This window comes from Homarus americanus, unplaced genomic scaffold, assembly GCF_018991925.1.
Source record: "Homarus americanus isolate GMGI-L3 unplaced genomic scaffold, GMGI_Hamer_2.0 scaffold51859, whole genome shotgun sequence".
Lineage (NCBI taxonomy): Eukaryota > Metazoa > Arthropoda > Malacostraca > Decapoda > Nephropidae > Homarus > Homarus americanus.
In genome coordinates this window covers 12,115,782-12,129,893 of record NW_024711292.1, presented here as the reverse complement: position 1 = coordinate 12,129,893, position 14,112 = coordinate 12,115,782, and the positions used below count along the sequence as shown (strand labels likewise).

At 34.9% G+C, this 14,112-nt stretch overlaps 1 protein-coding gene across 1 annotated transcript in view; it reads right to left on the bottom strand.

Moving 5' to 3' along the window:
• Positions 1–3,743: 3,743 nt before the first annotated feature.
• Positions 3,744–14,112, bottom strand: part of LOC121879381 (TBC1 domain family member 13-like) — a 57,664-nt gene continuing 47,295 nt past the window's right edge. Inside the window, 3 exon segments of the mRNA XM_042386028.1 lie at positions 3,744–7,853; positions 13,332–13,389; positions 13,682–13,804. Of these exon segments, the coding sequence (XP_042241962.1) occupies positions 7,746–7,853; positions 13,332–13,389; positions 13,682–13,804 (289 nt within the window). The 3' untranslated portion in view covers positions 3,744–7,745.

Sequence of the window (14,112 nt, the reverse complement as noted above, 5' to 3'; positions counted from 1 at the left end):
ATTATTATCTTGAATTAAAAACCCAAAACATTATTTCTGTACAATAGGTTACAATATCCAAGTGTGACCAAACACTGTTCATTCAACGGGTGAGCAGGGGTGGGCATAGCTCTTTCGGTGAACCAGCCACAATTATCATTCATAAAGTTATCTGATCTGATACAGCTAAAATTAAATTTGGTATGGGGAATAACCCAGATTAAATATCTAATTAGTACCAAGATATTAATGAACTCCTAGACACAACTTGGAAAAAGGATTTACATTTGAGCCAAAGCCAGATGTAATTACTGAAACAGAAGCAGCTACTGCACTAACATACACATGGATAAGTACTTGTACTCTAAAGTCTAAAATATAATAGATGAACTCTTCTTCTTGTGAAGATTCTGAAAATCCATATTGAAATATACAGTGAACCCTCACTTTACGCGGTCAATTGAACCCACGGCGGCCCGCGTAAAGTGAGAAACGCGTAAAGTGAACAACATAACATATGGGATTAATTGAAATAGAGACCGGGCCGACCCCCAAACTCCACTTTTTCAGACACAATACCTACATTGTAGCAAAAATAACTTCTTAATTTTATGATGGTATGCACACACAATTAATAATTAAGAGAAATATCACTAATATTAGGTTTTTTAACACTTACATTAGTAGAAAAGATGGCTGAGCACACGGGGATGGGGGGTTGGTTCCGAGGCAGAGGGCAGATTATTGGCCCTCACCTGTATCACTTGTATCAATTGTATCACTATCCACCACAGAGGCTTGCAGGGCCTCTTTGTCAAACCCATCAAAGTCCATATAAGTCCATATCCTCACTATCATTATCACTATCAATGACTTGGGCCGGCTGTGGTGGGTGGCGGGTGAAGAACTTGGTAATGTTTTGATGACTGGGCGACCTTGTGCGCACACTGCTCGCGCCGTTCTCCGCGTAAAAGGGTACACACACCACGGAAAGTGAGCATTCCGTGTTCGGCAGGGTACCGGGTAAACGTGGAAACGCGTAAAGTGGGACCGCGTAAAGCGAGGGTTGACTGCTTATTAATCCACTGATTTTCTACATTGTAATAAAAAAAAAATTCTAATTACATTTTTATAAAAACTGTCTCATTCATTATACATGATAGTCACACGCATGGAATTAAACAGTACACAACAAGGAACATCACCAGTACAGGATCAAATACAGTACATGAGACAACAAAATTGATCATGAATCTGTGTATGAAAATGAATCTGATATGATAATAAAAAAGTGAAAAAAATATTTTGGCAGCCATTTCTATCTTTGTGCTTGTAACAGTACTTTGTACATAAAACAAATCACTAGCATATTGAATGTACAGGGTGATTACAAAGTGCCTTGGTATTTAAGATTATAAAGTCCCTTGATAAATGTGTTTACAAAGTTCTCGAGGATGTTACTCAACCATAACACTGGTATGTAATTCATCACATTCTGCACATACTCGGGACTGTTTTCTTTGCCATATTCACTATGATATAGACGTGCTATTAAAATTGCAGAGAACACAATACATCAGCTAAGATGCATTCTTTACAATTCCACCTCCAATTCTAAAGAATATGTTATAGCAGACATGGCTACGAATAAAGTCACAAGAATAAACTGCTGAAGTACAGGACATATTGATTTTGTTAATGTGTGGTTTCCTCTATTGACATTTTAAACAAAAACCAAAAGACTGTAAGCACCCAGTACACAGGAAATAAAAATCAAATACACCCACCTCTCATTTTACGCGGGGGTTACGTTCTTGAAAACCACCGCTTAATTAAAAAACGCGTAAAATAAACATAATTTTCCCATAAATAATACATGTAAATTGTACAGGTTTGGGGCACCATCATATACCACACAGGGTAGGAACAGTGCTCTTACTTAAACCAAGCACGCGGCCAACCTCCGACACACGCTCTCCTCTCTGAAGGAGGGTGATCATATTTAATTTCACGTCCACTGTGATTATTTTTCGAGCCTTTTTAGCTTTAGGCGCCCCAGAGGAGGTAGTTGGACGTTTTCCAGACATGCTCGATGGAGAAAACAGCGTTTAACACTAAAAAGGTATGTGATAAACACACAATGCAAATGAGAGCACAGAGAAAAAGTAGTGCTGGTGTGAACTGAGAAAGCGATACGCGGGAAGCTTGCTGGACATCGTCACAGTTGTTGTACAGATTACTTCATTGTCATCATTATCTTCATCATTAGTAATAATAATATTTATTATTATAATAATTATTACTATTAATAATAATATTAAAATTGTTGATGTTGATATGACTGCGACTGTATAGTAATAACTTACAAGCACCTCACCAGGCATCACACGCGACTCCACTGCCAGGCGAATACACGAGGCAAATTTAAACTGTCTTGAGCACGTTATTTAAAAAATAGGTGAGCGTAAATTATCTTTTGGTATTAATTGAATAATCGCGTTATTCCAAAAACGCTTAAATCAAATGTGAGTTACCTGTACTGTATATGATTATGCCACCTCAAATCATCACAGGTGGCATCTTTTACAGAGAGCCACTTGCTGTACATTTGTATGACCAGCTCTACATTTACCATAGCCCATAAAGTGAATTTAGAAAGGTTATTAAAAACAAATCTGGATACCTATATTTGTCCAAAACTAATGTATATGTGAGCTTGTCAAACTGGTCAAAAGTGATGTGAAAATCTTTTTTTAATTAACTAACAAGTATAATTTCGTCAAATTTCCTAAATATCAACCATGATTATCAGTACTGTGCAGTTTTATTATCATGTGTTTTAATACATATCTATCAAAATGTTTAACTGTTCTGTATTATAAGTCATATACACCGTATTCTAATGTATTTTCATCGAATCTATCTATCAACAGAATTCTTGGTATTATTACTCTAAGCTCAGTAGATTATAGTAGTCAGGTATGGATGACTGCAGTTACTAGGATTTTCTTCATAATCACTGCAATAAATTGCCTACATTACTGTATTTTCAGGAGTCAAGCAACTAAACAAACGATTTTTTTAGCAAGTACAATATGAAAATCTTGTGGCAACTGTGGCTGTGTAGTTGAGTTGTCAATTCATTAATATAATTTTCTTCATTACTGAAGCAAATATACAAAGATTTGGAAACTTCTCATGATCTTAAATAATGATGAATAGCTTATTATTATAAAGATGCTACCTTTGGTTTATTTAATATTTATCCCGACAGTGATACAGCCGAACATAGATCCACTAATCACAATTGCCATTACATACAGCCTTACTTTACCAAGTACAGGGGGCTCCCCAAATTCACAGGGGTTAGGTTCTCAAAATGGCCGTGAATCACCAAATCCGCAACTAACATTTGCAGACGAATGGGGGGGGGATTTTTACTTGTGAACAAAAAATTTTATATTCCCTTTATGTGTTTGCCCTTAGGACAATTATTTATTTTCCCTGCAGTATTCTAAATGTGTGTGTATGTGTAGACACGCACACACACATACAAATAAATAATGATGAGAAAATACTCTCACAAATAATCAGAAACGAATTTATTAAAAATGTAACAATCTTCCCTCAAATCTGTGCTCTATTACAGTACTTTATTAATAGAGCATGGACTTGAGGGTAGACTCACATATTTAATAAATTTGCTTCTGATTATTTGTGAGAGGATTTTCCAATTATTGTGTGTTTTTCACACACACATATCTACAATTCAGGTAAAGGAAATTACTGTCTCTAGAACGAATGGCTCCCTGTCCCAGCCATGAAAATGCCGGCAACTTTAAAACTACCCTCAGACATTTATGGGTACATCCAGGGTGTCATCCCCGAATTACCGAGAACCGCGAAGTAAAAATCCGTGACTAAAAAGTCAAATTAGAGGACTCAGAAATATAGACTTTGAAGAAGGCCACACAAAAAATTAAGGAAGTAGAAAGTAGAGAACAAATATGAAGAAGTATTGATATAGAAGACATATCCATGGTACCTCAAAACACAAGAGGATAAATATGTTTAGCATTTAAGTCCTTATCTAATTTTTCTAACTGAATGCATTTTATTGCAAAATGCTTTGATTGTTTTTTTTCTTTTTCTAAGTAGAATTTCATGTTTTGAGAACATTTCAATCCAGGTGATATGCTATCATATATTGATTATCACAGCCCTATATAATCTGCAAGAAATTTACAAAATAAATTCTTAACAAATGTGTCAAAATGCTGAAAATATTCATAACCATGAAAGGATAAGTTACTGATGATCAATATATAAATCAATTAACTTAAAATTCAACTTTGGTCCTTCAGTCAGTTATCTTGATTTAAATTATAAACTTCAAAAAATTTCTAATGCCAACACTAGTTTTAATTAGCCAGTATTAACATCATAAATTCTTGGTTGGTTGACTAACAAATGTTCACAAATTCTAAGAAATCTTCAGCCTTTTGTAAAATTCACAGTGTTTAATCTGAAGCTAAATTATAACTTAAATACCCAAGTTTCTTCCTTGAAATTACTTTCCAATGATGTAACAACTGAAAACCTATTTGTAAATAGGCTTAACATAATGTAAAAAGAAGCCAACACTTTTAGCATTTTACAATGCATGTTACAACCATGCAAGAATCCCCTCAACCTTGCACACAAACAACATAAACATCTCATATACAGAAATATTTGTGCAAGCAATTTCCAGAAACTCTCTAAATGCTGCTATACATTACAAGTTGAGCATTTAAGTAAAAAATGCATTCTTACATAAGTAGTCACTTCATTGTTCAAACTTTTTGGTGATTTATCTGCTTTCCTTTCAAGACTAACTACTTATACTGTAAATTAATTTGTATATACTGTATTCTTTTATCAATACTGGTACATGTATTGAATCATAAATAAAACATATCACAATTATTATGCTAGCAAACCTTATTAGTCTTTTCTCATTAAAGTGAGATTTTCCTTTAAATACAGTACTGTAATGGAAAAAATCTAACCCTTTTCATGCATTAACCTTTACCCTAGATATCAACTGTGGCAAAAATTTATTTTTATAAGTTCTCTGCTTTATGTTTTTAATGTATACAAGAATTTTCACCTGATGAGCCCCTCAAGGCAGTTATTTAACCACAAAGACAGAAATAACAAATTAATATAGAAAAAGAGAACACTACTGTACATTAGTATTGCTAGAGACATTATTACATAAAGAATCCACAAGAAGACCTAAGGATGATATACTGTAGTACAATATGCAAATGCTTGCAAAATACCATTAAATTGTATCATAACATAATGTCTGAAATGTTTAATACAGTAGGTAGAATATTATCACACTACAATAGCATTCCATAAATCTGAGTAGCGCATCTCATAATGTGGTAATGATTTGGTTGCCATAGTTGTGGTAATCTGACCCAGAAAAACAATGGCTTTTTCTTAACCTGATAACCAGATGTCAAGTCTCATTGATTATGAACTGGTATATTTTGAATTGATCATTTATTTTCAACACTGTTTTGAGCTTTCTAATTTACAAGGTGTAATATGCATGAAAACTAACATGCTGTATATTGTTATGATCATTTAGTTTTCAAACTTGAAAAAACATTAAGTTCATAATACAGCATTTTTACAGAAAGGTTTAGAAACTCATAAATAGCCAAGTTTCATTATTCAGTTAAGTTCATTATCTACTGAAGTCATTCATCGGTTACTGTATGAAGAATTAATGGGATGTTACTGTATCTACCTAAAAGCATCCAAAGGAAGCATTTGCACGGCAGCCACTGAGAGGATAATGTAAAGTGATATCTTCGTCAGCCAAAACAAGGAACAATTGGTGCAGAGCACTTCCGGGAATGAGAGATTTCCGGGTAATAGGACAACTCTCTCAAACCTGGAAAAATACCCCATCCCTGGAATTTTTCCAGGTACCGGGAAAAGTTTCAAAGAATTTTCCGGAAATTGTGCATTATTTCATCTCTCAAATCTGGAGAAAAAAAATCACCCCTCCCCGGAATTTTTCCGGGTACCAGAAAAATTTTCTCAGAATTTTCCAGAAAATGCGCCCCTTGGAAAATCGTTCCCAAACCCGGAATTTTACGAAAAATAAGTAGCAAATTTCAATTCCGGCTATCGGAGAGTTCCAGCTAAGAGAAATTCTGACTAACGGATATATTACCGTATCATAATTTTGAAACTGTGTCTTTCTCACACAATAATTAAATAAACCACAAACAAAAGAAGTTATTATTGTTACTATAATACCTGAATCATTATCACTGTTGGTTACAGTCACACAAGTTCAACTTTTTTGATATGTAAAAACATTATTAAAAATCCTTACCAAAAGTTGTGCCATACTCTATTTGGATGAACCCTGACCCTCATGACTGTAAAGGTAGGGTAGCCCTAATATAGAGTATAAAACTTGACAATCATATCATGTAACACATTTACTCTAAATTCATTGTTCCTTATCTACAGTTACAATCACATGTGAGAATATTTTATTAAAAAAAAATATATATATCACAACACTCTTACAGTGATCCCCAACTAATATGCAGGTAATTTCCTGGAAAAGCCACTATCTAAATAATAAATGGGAAAAAAAGGTCACATTCCTTGATATTGCCAAACAAGGAAAATAACCTAACATACAAATTTTCATAGGATACTGCATGTACACATACCTGGACCAAAATAATTAATATAATGCAATTAAAAAAAATAATCATGAAATAATGAATTACCGTTTACGTGTTAAGATCCCGAGGCCATAATCTTGGGTGAGTGCTATATCACTATTGTTGTTAAGGAGGCAGTCTCACTCAAGGTCATGAGAAGGGAATGGAAACTAGGGGAAAAGATGAGTGTGATACAGCACTGATGGAGGGCTCTTTCTTCCCCCCCAAGAGCAGACATAGTTATACTGTACTGTATCACTTTCAGATGAAAGTCAATATGATACAGTTACTACCTGTATCAAACCTTGGTAATATGGTACAAAACAAATTGCACCAACATATCTATGGGTAGTCCATTCGCAGCCTACAGTCAATCCCAAGAGTCAACAACAGTATTACCAGAAGCAGCATGCTTAAATTTGCCTGGCAATTGTGAACCATGTAACACACACACATATATTGGTTGAACTTTTTACTCCATATCACCAAAATTGTATTTTAATGAATACAGGAATACATTAGCTGGGGATTACTGTATACCAAACCGAAATATGCATTAAAAAAAATTGTGTTAATATTCTTTTTTCTGAAAAATGTAGTTGAATCAATGTAATTGAATCATATATGTCACATTTATTGATAAAAGCAAAGTAATTAATGCAAATTAATCCATCATATGGCAGTAAACATACTGCAAGAAAAAATAACTATGTGCCACGACTTTGTCAGCTGGAAAATTTTTCTGCATATGAATCATGCATAGAAGAGGTTAATATAAACCATATAAACCCAGCTGAACCAATACTAATACTTGTATATGTTCACCTGCTTTCCCATCTCCTCACTTAAGCCATTACAGGTATATTCAGAGCCACAACATGGGCAGCTGCATAACCTAGCAGTGTGCAGTTTAACTACAAAATAGTATTTTACACAAGTATAAAAAGATTGTAACAAACTCCCACCTCCAGCCCAAACAACAGTACAGTACTACTGGTCTCCATCACATTGTTCCAGGGGTCAACTTGATTGTTCCATGTTAGTGGTATCACAAGTATTCTCTCCAGAAATCTCCACTAGTTCAGTGGCTTTGCTTAGCAGCACTTGTACATCCACAGGTGGGTAATTCTGGAAGGATAAATTGGTTGCAATTAGCATATTAAAGACATACGTTTCAGCCTTAGACAAAAAGTTCTCTAATATCTTTTCCATTTGACACTAGGTTGAGTCTGTAATTAATTTTTATTTTACCAAAAGAATAAACCTTTGACCTGCTTTATTGGGTTTCCTTAAATTTCTTTTTAGTACATCTATCCATGATACTCACTGATATGGGAAAACACGGTACCACTTCAATTGTGACCCAATACTTCGTTATCATGGAGTGATATGGGTTATTACGGGTCAGCGATGGTATTTTAACGTGCAATAAATGTCATGTGTGTTTCCTTTTACATTTTCCTTCATAAGTGGGGTATGCTATAACGAATTTAATTTGGTTCTAGAACCTCGTTCGTTATAGCATTCGTTCATTATAGGGGTAATCCATTCAAGGCCCCCAATTACAACCCCTTAACAATGAAAAATTTAATATAAAATTTAAATTTTTTTTAAAAAAGTGCATAAATTTGCATTTAAACTCCTGAAATAAAGAATATCATTAATACTTGCAATAAAAACTAATAAATTAGTACAAAAAATAATAAAAAATACTTTCTTTGTAGGAGTTTCGTTCGTTTTAGCATTTTCAATTTTATAGGGAAAACCGTTCGATATAGGAATATTCGTTATATAAACTGTTTGTTATAGCATACCCCAGTAGAACCGTTCATAAAAAAAAATTATTTTAAACATATTACCTTATCTATTAGTAAAATACCCCTGTACCTGTATATACTGTATTGTCTTTAATGGGGATACTGTAAGTAGCCAAATCAGATTTGATACAGGCCAAACAAGAGCTGGCAAGCGCAAAAGTGAGAGTTTTGTGGTGCTGAGCAGAAAAAGAGACACCCATTTTAGATTTTCTATGTATTATTTAAGCATTTTTGACTTACAACTAATTCGACTTACGACCTGGATTTGGGTCCCTAACCCCGTCGTAAGTCGAGGAGCAGCTGTACTGAATTGGCAGACTAGCCCATCAGCTGATCGCCTGATGCTCACAATGAAACGTGTTGTTCGTAAGGATTTCGTTAATCGAAGTTTTGTTCGTTAACCGAATTGAAGATCCTTATGGGAGGTACAGTCAACCCTCACTTTACGCGGTCCCACATTCCGCGTTTCCACGTTTACACGGTGCTCTGCCAGAACCCAGGATGCTCACATTCCGCGGTGGGTGTACCCCTTTACCCAGGTGAAGTATAATTTTTTTATTTAGCTCGTAAAATTCATACAAATTATCCGGCCAGAATATAATTTACATTGCTGGAATTCTTACAATTTGATGATCATTTTGAATATAAACATCATAGATTTTGCATTAGACATACAAATTTTAGATATAATGTTTACTCCGAGTAAATATGTTATCTTTTGTGCAAAATATATGACATTTATATTCAAAATATTTCTGGTTTTACAAGGAATCCAGCAATGTCAATTATATTATCCTAACTTTAATCTGAGGTATTATTTAATACTAAATGTTAAAATCTAGTTTTTTCACCCAACCTTTCTCTTGAAGGGAGGGTTGGTAGGCGGTGGGGGGGAGGGTTTTCGGACGGACTGACCATCTGGCCCGGTTGGAAGAGGGGGGGGAGGCAAGGTGGGGTACTTTGATTGACAGATAGTGTCGTGAAGAATAGTATTTTTTTTTTTATTAACTGAAGATATTTGTTTTAGCTCATAAAATTCATACAAATTACCCGGCCAGAATATAATTTACATTGCTGGAATTCTTACAATTTGATGATCATTTTGAATATAAACATCATAGATTTTGCATTAGACATACAAATTTTAGATATGTTATTTTTTGTGCAAAATATATGACATTTATATTCAAAATATTCCTGGTCTTACAAAGAATCCAGCAATGTCAATTAAATTATCCTAACTTTAGTTTGAGGTATTATTTATTACTATACCTGGTTTTCCCCCCAAAATTTCTCAGAGAGGGAAGAGCCAGGGAGTGTAGTGTGAGAAGAGGGGGAGGGAGTTGAGTCCATTATTTGAATGGACATTAACTTGGCGACTGTATTTCTCTATTTCTCTTAAGAATTAATTGTGTGCATGTACCATCATAAAATTAAGATGTTATTTTTACTAGAACATAGGTATTGTGTTGGAAAAAGTGGAGTTTGGGGGTCAGCTGGTCTCTATTTCATTTAATCCCATATGTTATGTTATTCACTTTACGCGTTTCTCACTTTCCGCGTTACCCTGTGGGTTACATTAACCGCGTAAAGTGAGGGTCGACTGTAATTCGTTAACCGAAATTTCGTTAATCGAACCAATGGTTAACCGAGGGACCACTGTATATGCAGTACAGGGAACTAGCGTTTTGTGTGCCCATCAGCCGCTTGACTCAGCCACCAAGCGTCAGTTTGGCTTTGTTGATAGTGGAGTGAACATTGATTTTGTTGGTGTCTTGAATATTTTTGCATTTTTACATTAAAATTATTGGTCATTCTGAAATTTAGTTAACATTGATAATATAGCGCAGTGCAGCGTTGATTTAAATAAAATAATCTTGAATTACACCTAGTGAACTTAAAATTTTATTGCTGAAATTACTGCATCAAGCATGGGTCCCCTGAAAGGTGATTTCTCCTCCATCCCCACTTCCTTCTCTTCTCCCTTCTCCTCCACCCCCACTTCTAATTCCCATCATCATCATCAACCAGGAATCTTCTACATACACACCTCAAAGTAAGTGTACTTTGCTGCATTTTTTTTTTTTACTTTGTATGTACTTTTCTGTGAGCTGGAACCAATTACCCAATATCCCATTGAAACAATGGATTCGGTTAACGAACGAATCTGTGGAACGAATTGTGTTCGTTAACCGAGGGACCACTGTATCAAGAAAGTTGGTCTCTTGAATATTTTTGCATTTTTTACATTAAAATTATTGGTCATTCTGAAATTTAGTTCACATATTGATAATATACAGTGCAGAAATTATTATGAAACATGAAGAAGGCACTAGAACCAATGCACTCCGTAAAGAATACGGCATGTCATCATCGACTGCCTCTACAATCAGCTGTTTGATATGTAAACAAAACTGCCGGTAATAGGACATACACACCTCAAAGTAAGTTAAAATACAGTATTCTGTTGATTTGTATTTATTATTGTACAGTATACTGTACATTACAGTACTATATTTAGTTTATATTTAATGTTTTGTTAATTCTATTACTGGTATACAGTACTTTGTATGTACTTTTTCTGTGAGTTGGAACCAAATTTTTGGTTAACGAATTGTGTTCGTTAACCGAGGGACCACTGTATAGCGATTTAAGGGGTAGTTAGGAGTGTTTCTGACTTTACACAAGGTCCCAGGAACGTAACCCTCGCGTAAGTTGCAAGTCTACTGTATATTGGAAAATGTTGATAATTTTGGTAGTAACTGTAGTGATAAATTATAAATATTTCCAGCCAGATTTCCCTCGTAAAATAAAAATAAATATCGCTATACAGTATATAAGAAAATGTCGATAATTTTGGTAGCCCGCGATATAAAAAATCATTATACAAAGTCGTTATATATCCCGACCCTACTGTACTGTACTGTACGTTTACCCAAAATTATGAGTTGAAAAATAACCACTCTAAGTGCTACCTCTGGCATCCTTCTCTTTCTCACACTGGTTCAGTGAACATCTCCCAGGTATTCCTTGGTAAAGTTGGTGCTGTAAGTGTATACTGTACTGTAATGCAGTGAGCCCCCTATCACCAATGACACCTATGAAATGGCACCAAAAGCTTGAATTATCCCCATCCTTTGCCTGCAGTGCTGGTAAGCATTAATTTTTGTGCGAGTTTTTTGATTATGGTAAGTTATTTTGGCCAAAAAATTGGGTACAGTATTGGGATGGGACGAAAGACTACGAGGAAAGTGCCCAGATAAGTTGGAAAAGGTTAGAGGCCCATGTATTCACAGTTATCAAGGGTTTATAATGTGCAAAAGCCTTGTGGAATGATTTAATTGAACCCTGAAAAAATCTTAGAGCGTATGTGTTTGGGGCAGACGAAGGAATGGTATCAATACCTGACAGCCTTATGCTTCGTATACAAGGAAGTTCCATTTGAACTAGTTTATGGACATACAGTAAGAGGACCTCTAACATTCTTGTACTAGTAAAGGGAAGGTAACGAGATTGAGGCAGATATGCAAACAGTTTACGAATGTGTAGTAAAACTACGGGAAAGATTAGAGGATACATGCAAAGGCTTAATCAGAGCTCATGTCATCTCAGGTGTCTACAAAAAATTACTATGATGTAAAAACTAAAAAAAAAAAAAAGGAAAATTTAGGTTGGACACGAGGTTCTGTTTTTACTACCGAAGAGTGAAGACAAACTTTTGTTCAAGTGGAAAGACCATTGAAGGTAGTTGAGAGAGTCCTAATAAACTAAACTATGTGTTAGATGTGAATGGATTGACAGTCCTACAGGAGGAGTCTGCCACCTATAATGTCAGATTCCCAACCACCTGCAGGAAGAGAATTGGGAGGAAGTACTGATTTGAGAGCAACTGACGACAAGTGGGCGTGAAGAAGTTAAATCAATTCTATTAAGATTACTCTCGAGTGCTCATGGATATTCCTGGTAAGACAGATGTGCTTGAGTGTAATATTGAATTAACTTATCCAGATGTAATAAGGACAAAGCCCTACACTATACCATATAACCTTCAGAAATCAGTGGAAAAGGAATTAAAGGAGATGGTGGATTCGGGCATCATATTACCTCTGACTCACGGTTAGTTGTCCCAAAGAAAGATGGCAAGTACACACTATGTTTAGACTTTAGGAAACTTAACATGGTTATCACCTTCGATGCAGAGCCTGTGGAGGATCCCAAGTCATTATTATAGTTGCAAAATTACGACAGAGCAAGTACTTTACAAAGATTGACCTCTCCCAAGGGAACTGACAGGTGCCATTAGTGGACTGCAGCAAGACGTACTGCATGCTTCTTCTTTTTGGTCTTATGACAGCCACTGCTGTTTTGAACAGGCTTATGCAAAAGGGTCTGGGCAGACTACCGAATGGCAAAACTTTTTTATGCTACTCATGGTTGAGTTGAACATTTTAAGAAACATAGTAGTCTGCAATATATCAAGGTGCTTGGTAAAACTCATAATCTTTAGTATTTAATTAATATTTTTAACTAGAGATATCCTCCAGAAATGTTACCCCTATTTACATCATATATCTATGGTAAAGTAGATTCTGCTATGTGTTCTGTCTTATATGTCACATTCTTCAGGAATGGAGGTCTCATATAATTATAATGAAGATTTCCTGTGCTTCATTTCCTTGTGATGTATATTTCTACTTGAGTTTCAACTGGATAGTCTTTCTAAACACCCTGTTTATGCTCTATCCAAGCAATGGTTTTAATTTAATATATTTAAACTTGAACAACTCACCTGAAGGATTTTCATGTTGGAAGCAAAGTCATTCTGTATCATGGTGTCCCTCTGTAACCTGATGAACAAACAAGATTACAATTAACTCTAACTTATTTAACAAAAAGTTTCCAATAATACGTGCACATGTTTTAAACAACAATTGTAAAGGACATACTACTTCTATTGATCAACACATTTATGAACATTCATTTAAGCAGTCATATCCATCTAAAATATTTTGGTAAGCATGCCAAAATAATACATTAAGTGCAACTTTGAATACCCTGTACTGGTATATGCTTTTTTTATTTGACTGAACAACATTTCACATTTCATTTTATTTCAATGCTCAGGTACTTAACACATACACCATCATTGCCGTGCAGACTTGAATCAAATAACTAAAGCGGTTGGCATCAGCAAAAAGTGAGTCCCAAACACGAATAACGTCTGGCAGGTCAAACTCCTGAGACAGTAGAAGTGTCAGCCATCTGAAGAATAAATACAATATCATCAGGCAAAGGCATCTCTGAAAGTACCAGAGGTTTATAAAATGTTTCCAATTTTTTCAATGATATGCATAAAAAAAATTAAACATTAATCATGGCAGCCATAATTTATTTTGACCAAAATATTAAAAGACAACTTTAACTATTATCAATCACAAATCACACATCCAACACAAGCAGATTCTACAATGCAATTAATTATCAAGACAACACACTAAACAAGACATTCAACATAAAATAGAAAGCAGCATAAATGATATGAACTGGTCATAAATAATTTAAACAATCAG